The 7,529-nt window shown below is 35.6% G+C and overlaps 1 protein-coding gene across 2 annotated transcripts; it reads left to right on the top strand.

The window, feature by feature from the left end:
- The first annotated feature begins 332 nt into the window (after positions 1–332).
- Positions 333–2,145, top strand: LOC131428239 (uncharacterized). 2 transcript variants are annotated; one of them, XM_058592014.1, is made up of 3 exons: positions 333–561; positions 615–850; positions 904–2,145. In XM_058592014.1, the coding sequence occupies exons 1-3, from the start codon at positions 455–457 to the stop codon at positions 1,830–1,832; spliced, it is 1,272 nt and encodes a 423-aa protein (XP_058447997.1). In that variant the 5' UTR covers positions 333–454; the 3' UTR covers positions 1,833–2,145. The 2 variants fall into 2 exon arrangements, with proteins under 2 accessions (XP_058447997.1, XP_058447998.1); XM_058592015.1 differs by having other exon boundaries at positions 425–561; positions 686–850.
- Positions 2,146–7,529: the final 5,384 nt, after the last annotated feature.

Genomic DNA, 7,529 nt, shown 5'->3' with positions numbered 1-7,529 from the left:
TATAAACACATTGAAAGCTGGCTCATACAAATTTAAAACCCTATACAGATGTAAAGTTAAACTACTTGAACGAAGCCTTCTAAATACACTGTAATTTGCATTTTTTTATGAGGACTTATTTTAATTTTTTCGACTTATTAGACGAATATGAACTATTTAGAAAACTGCTATTCACAAGCATAAATTTAGAAAATCTGGTGAGATCTGCAAAATCTTGCAAAAGATCTCGTTTGGTTGAATGTCTGTTCAAAAAATTATCTGGCATACACCGGATAAATCTAAAATATCGGCAACTCTGGCTTCATAATATAATGAAACTTCCATTGAGCAGTTAGGCTTGTTCAGTACGAATCAGTATCAGATCCAAAGAAAAATAAAATTTATAAAAATATATTTCTACGCACAGCAATCAGTAGAATCATAAATTAACTGTGTTTATCTTCTTGAAGTCGTTATGCATCCACATTTGACTACCAAAATAGATGACGATAGCATTGAACTGTTCATACGTGAGAATGGAATTACCAATGGCGGGAAAAGACTTGGTAGAAAAACGCGATCGTAAGTCTGTATAAAATAAGAGTTGGAAATTATGTCTAATGATTCAATAAAAGTTCCGACAGCAAATTACTGGAAAATATACTCATAGAAAACCTTAATGAATCAAGCTCTACATTATCAACAGCTTTGATTAATGCGCAACTAAAAGAAGTTTCTAATGGACCTGCAAGAAAACAGAAAAATATCGTCAATAAGGGAAAAGTTATTCTGTCTACACACAACATAGAATTAAATATCAACAAAACTGCAATCAAGTCTGCTCGTTGCAATGACTGCGACAAATCTAAGAGTAATTGCATTTCTATTATTGTTACAATCATCTGTATTATTTCCCTTTTATAGCTAAATGTCCACAAATCTACGCATTTCTTGTATGGTTGCAAATGAAGCAGGAAGAGGTATTGCAAGAAATGGAAAACCAAAATTTTATGCAGAAAAAAGTTAAAAACGAATCTAACGTAGATAACGTGCTGAAACCTGCTAATATTTTTCCCGAACAAGAAGAAATTAAACCGTTAGCCAAAATAAAGAAAGAGGTGCTTCAAGTGTCAGCGGTAGAATTGAAATCCGCCATGAGTTTGTCAATGTTCAACTTGATTCGGGAATATTCAACCAATGACCCTGATGAATTTCTGCGTTATTGTACTGAACGAATGCAAAAGGAAAATTGTTCCAATGCTCAAATTTTGACTGTTGAACAAGCGGACACTGATCTTTGGCATGAATTGAGAAAAGGTCGAATCACTGCATCTAGAATCCACGAAGCCTCTCGATGCACCATGCTGAAAGGTTCACTCACTAACAAAATAATGGGAATTAGTTCGGGATTTTCATTTGCTATGAAGCGAGGTACTGATTTGGAAGGTCATGTGTTTGCAGTATTAAAGAAACAATACCCGTCTCTGCGTGAGACTGGTTTGGTTCTCGATCCTCAATTTCCCTGGATGGGAGCTTCTCCCGACGGAATCAGTGATGATTTTGTATTGGAGATCAAGTGTCCGTACACTCCGAAAACGTACGAATGCTATATCGATGTGAAGAAACTGTCGAAGAAGTATTTCGCACAAATACAACTGCAGATGCACATGACGCATAAGACGAAAGCACTGCTCGGCGTAGCAGCGCTAGATTTCGAAAGAACTCGTAACGTTACGCAAGTATGGATCGAATACGATCGGGAGTATGTTGCTAACGTGATGAAAGAAGCCTTTGAGTACTGGCGAAAAGGCATTTTTCCTGCGCTGTTAAGAAAGCGCAAATCCAAGAAATGAAAATTTAACTGAACTAGTTCGATATTAACTTAATCCTAACCGTTTAAACTGAACTGACGAAATGGAAATGAATTAGTACGATAAGTTGGGTACAACCAACAAGCACATTTGTTTTTTGACTATCCTGTTATGCGATATATCTAAAATCTCATGTTATTAGTTCTTAATTGTTAAACTGAATTCGTTTATTTGAATTGAAATTCAGAGTTTGTTGCAGTGTGCCCGACGGCAAGTTAGTTTTTTGGAGGATTTTCTAATTAGGACGTGAAGCGTGCTGACACAATGTGTATCTCATACTTGAATGAACAATAAAACATGCTAATATTGAAAATTCTTGTAACCTTCATATCATTTGACTTAAACGGAAAATAATGTGACGGTAAGTTTCTAGTAGAGTAAAGTATGCTGGTCTTGTGATTGACGTCGAGTGAACACGTAGTGTATCCGAATTACATGAAAATATTTCCTCCAAACACGACAAACATCGACACCTACACGAATTGTAAATCGAGCTGATATTTAGCACAGTTTTTAGTTTATTTCTGTCGCATCTCTGATGGCGTTGGTGTCGGTCGTCAAACGATGAGTCTACAGGGTTTTAATGTGTTCTGCGTTAGTAGCAGAATGTGAGGGTATAAATTGGAATAAAATTTGGCTTAGTTTGGCTTTGCCGATTACAATTGTTGTACTTGAAGCTTGAGTTTTTTAATATCAGGACACAACGTTCATTTTGTATATCGCTTCTTGTGGTCGAATCTGAAATGTTTTACAGCAGTTTGTTTTGAAATGTTTCCTTCTTCAGTGCTGTACATTTCATTAGGATTCATTTTGTTTTAAAGAAGTTACACTCGATGGAAGCCTCGAACCGAGAATTTTTTTTGTCCACGGCACGGTTATGGTTTTCCGAGCAAACTCGCTCCGGCCGAAAAAATCGCAGTCGCACGAAGTTTACTTTCTATAAGACGCTGATTAGGCCAGTGGTCCTCTACGGTCTCGAAATTTCGACTATGCTTGGAATTTTAGCAGGGAAGGTGTTGCGTAGTGCGTACCTTCTATGGTGGAGTGCAGATGGGAGACGGAGGCGTAGGCGACACGTTGTAAGGATGTTAGACGGCGTCCCGGTGAAGATGGCTCTTAAGAGCGACCCTACAAGAACAATAGCCACACAGCGAGCACGGTTGTTGGCTCTAGTAAGTTCAAATTTGTTTTTGCCAATAAATTGCAAGAAAGCTAATGATCTGGCAAGGTATTTTCGGCTGCGAACAAAAGAAAAACAGATTTCAGTAATAAACATTCGAAAAGATTCCCAAATGTAGGAGCAGGAGAAAAGCGTATTCTTCCATACATATTCCATACATTTCCATTCTCATAATGGAGATTTAAAGTGTTGGTCTAATTTGGCAAGCTGTCGCTACTGCGGAGAAGTGCTACGGTGGTATCCGAACAACGGGGTATATTTCTTCGAGAAGGACATGTATCCACCTCCTGTTTTATCTATACAATTGATAAATCAATTGATAAATATTGGGCGATTGTCAAACAGAAGAGGAAGAACGGAAAGTTGACTCTGGTATTCAATGAAAAATTTATAATTTCATCAAAATCAACTTGAAATTATTTTTTTAAATTCAATAAACTACCTTTATTTTGAATGTTCAACATTGTTATTTCATTAAGGTTGTAAGGTTAAAACCAGAGTAAAATAAACAGAAAAATAAAAATAATACTCAAGAATGCACTAAAATGTCAAAAACCTGCCCTATAGTGCATTGGTTACGGATTCACTCCCCGTTGGTAACGCTTCGTGCCTGTTCACTAAAAACATTCTTTACTTTTCTGTTTCTGGGTCTCCCCGGGATTATTTGTAACGACTATTTCGTGAGGAGATCTGTGTACATGCACTTTAATCCTGGACTCGGGTAAATGTTAGTTCAATCAGCTTCCGATGACCCATTTCGTATACAGAGCAAATCGTGTCCCGAAGTCATCGTTCTATCAACCAGCCCCACCTCAATGCAATGTTTACATTTTTTCTTTAGTATCATGTATGTCATTAAAATTTTTGTATCTTACCAATACTTCAGCTTTCTTAATGTGGCTTATTTCTTACCAATCGCATCCAAATCAGTAATTATGATTAGCTAATCATGAATTATGGATACTGAATACCGAACATTGAAACATTGAAACTTAAGCAAAATGTGCAACAATTGAAACTTTTCAGTTTATTATTTTACCATTCTGACCTGCAAAAAACTTCTTGATAGCATAGAAAACCAATTCTGAGAAAATCGAATGCTGAGTTTTAATCTCAGATTATAATGAGAGTATAACTTTTTTTTATTAGCCTAATTTGCATATAGCCTTAATAATTACCTTAAATATTGCCAGAATCACCAGGTTTCTCAGAAATACTTTTTCTTAATACTCATTGAATTTACGCTATGCCCTTTTCAAATGTAAAGCTAGAATTTTCTCAATTTCCTCGGAGATGACTGGACCGATTTAAACAAACTTAGGTTCAAATGAAATTTCTAAAGATCATATAAAAAAATCACAGATTCGACTTCCGGTTCGGGAGATACAGGGTGATTAATGCAACTTTAAGTTTTCTTTTCATACTTATACTATGACAATCCCAGAACCATAATCTTTCCGATCTTTCGGGCCTCTCTTCCATGCAATCGTGCCGCTTCGAAGCGCGACTTTAGTCCATTGTCGAGTAATCATTATGTTCTCTAGCGTATAATAATGAATTCATACAAACATGTACTCGAAGTGCACTTGCGTTCGTCTTTTTAGTCCTAAATAAGTATATGCGGGATTCAGCGGCAGGATAACTTCCTCATCTTGCCCAATTATGGTAAGTTCGCGCACTTCCCCAGTAGCACCAGTAACTAGTTCATCAAAAAATAAAATAAAACAGATGCTGCATAATGGTCGCATGACAAACACGGCGAAACAAGTCGTATTATGATGGTGACAATGGAGTCAAAACAATGTTACGAATTGACATTTCATCATGCTAAGTTACAATAAGTTCCAATGTAACTTTTCGGTAATCTAACTCTCACGACGTACTCGCATTGACTGTTTTTAGTCGCCAGCTAGTCACCGTAACAAAATGTGACAATGAAAAAGTCACACAGTACAAAGTTAAGTAATGATTTCATATCGGTTACCGTATTCGTTGTGATGCAACAAAGAAACACAGTTACAGTGTCGGTTGAAAGCTTCCGTACATTATCTCGGACAATAATATTAAATCAATAAGTAGGATAAGTAGAACATTCCTTTAGTTTAAAAAAAATGGCTATAGTTAAATCTCCGCTTATACGCACATTTTTTACCGGTACATGTGCGAAGCAAACTTGTTTCGTTTTGGGAAGTACATTCTCTCTACCAGAGAAAATATTTCAACACTTTGTCACGGTATTGTATGCATGGAAAAACTTATGCCAATTGCTAGGGTAACAGAGGTATTTTGGCCCACTTTAGGATTGATTTTATTTTGGCCCACTTTGTAAAAATATCCACCAAATGTTGTAATACCTTTGAAAAACCCTTCCGCAATAGGTTATTTAATGTGATTAGCTTCAAATGGATGCAACATGGGTTACTTAACATCGATTAAATCCGTAAAGTTTGTTAGGTGGGCCAAAATATATGAAGTGGCCAAAATACCTCTGTTACCCTACCATTATGACCAGGGAATGAAACATTAATTAAATATGAAATAACTGCATTTTTTAATTATTGCGATTAGTCAACTGTTTTAACTTTGGTATATGAAAAACTAATATTAATCATAAAAAAGTTCTATGTGAACAAATTTCGACTTTTTAGCTGTAAAGCACAAGCTCCGCCTCTTACGCTTTTCAGGTTACATAGCAGTTATAAGCACGTTGCAAAGTCTTCTACCTGTTCCATGAATTTGTGTCATATAAGTTACTGTCATTGAAGTGTAATGACGTGTGCTACTTGGGATTTCTCTTTCCGGTTATCCAGTACAATTGAATGTGTTTTTTTTGTTATTGTCTTTTTTTATTATTATTATTTTATTATTTTTATTATTTTATTTGTGCCCTGGATTTAACCTCCATTTCATTAAGTTTTGACACTGTTCGTTTTCTACCATTCATCATTATTCATTATTATTCTCGCCTGGCATGAATGGTTGTCCTTAAGTCAACGCTTTTTGTTGTAATGGCTTTTTCGACAACCTGTCGAAATTTAGTTGCGTTTAATATAAATATAATTCTAGCTTTACGTCCTTGTACAATCGTTAGTTTGACTTTCCTTCGAACAAAGACATCATATTGCCAGGGATGCCAGGTCATTTTTTCAAAAATCTGTGATCAAGCCAAAAACCTGTCTGTGAAATTCTGTGCACGTTTCCCGTAGCCGATCGGAATCAATTTGGCGATAAAAAAAAAGTCTCACTACCAACACCGTTCTTTCCTTTTTTACTCAACCGTTCTGTACTATCTGGTGCTAAACTGTGATCGATTCCAAAAATCTGTGAAAATCTGTGATTTATTTCAGAATCTGTGAATATATGTGATCATTTTCAGAAATCTGTGAAAATCTGTACCATTTTTAAAATCTGTGCAGAAAGTTGCAAATCTGTGAAACACAGAATAATCTGTGAACCTGCCATCCCTGATCATATTAACAAGATATCCAGCTCTTACATTTATCGAACAAATTATTGGCAACATTTATTTTTGCCAGCATGGCGCCCTCAGGCGAGTCCGCATCGAATCTCGTACATAGTGATGCCGTGCGATGGCGTTACTGAACTGAAGATTGATTTCGCTACCCAGTTGTATGCGGATAATTAACGTGCCACCGGGGTGATATTTACACAAATCCTATATTCCTTGAAGCAATGTGTATTAAATTTGCATTCAAATCTATATATATCGATGCTTCAATGCTATATTTTGAAGCAACCAAACATTAATGATGACAATACAATGAAATTGAATTGCTACATTAAATCAATGCCTTGTTGTTGATAAATAAGTAATGAATAATACTGATAGTCATGTATTTTCAATATAAAATACCTTTATCAAATTTTTGGTAAAGCATTATTTAAGCACTCTTATTATTTAGGCACTCTTTTGTCTTGCGGGTACGTTTTACCCCATCTTACATTACATTACAGATATTTTAATTATATCTGCATTAATAATGCACAATTTCTGCTTCTTCTTCTTTTCAACTTTTTTGAAAGCATTGAATCAATTTCTTTAAGCAAATTTCTAAAGCTGAAATAATGTTGGGTTATAATACGTTGTGGTTGCCTGGGTACTTTCTGTCACCATTATTTCTCATAGTGATTTTTTCCATTCCTGTATGAAAATCAGGAAAATATTTATTAACAATCAAATGCGGAGATAAAAAATTGGTCAACCAACCCCAGAGCCGAAGTAGGTTGGTCGAGTTTTAAAAAAATATGTGAAACACATCAATTGTATCAATAAACGTTTTCATTATGTGAAAAAGTCTGTATGCATCATTTGTATTATGTAAGCACGTGAAAAAACTCCCCTTTTTGGTTTGGAGTCTTTTGAACTGTTCTGGAATTAGTTTCGACCGCATTAGTAAACTTTTTCAGTTTCTTTTCTACCTTTTCCTCCACCAGCGTTCGCGCTTACGCTTGGTTTCATTTTTTACTCCTCCAATGGT

The sequence above is a fragment of the Malaya genurostris genome, chromosome 2 (assembly GCF_030247185.1).
Source record: "Malaya genurostris strain Urasoe2022 chromosome 2, Malgen_1.1, whole genome shotgun sequence".
Taxonomy (NCBI): Eukaryota; Metazoa; Arthropoda; class Insecta; order Diptera; family Culicidae; genus Malaya; species Malaya genurostris.
The sequence above is the reverse complement of the archived record's forward strand: the minus strand, read 5'-3'. Positions and strand labels throughout refer to the sequence as shown.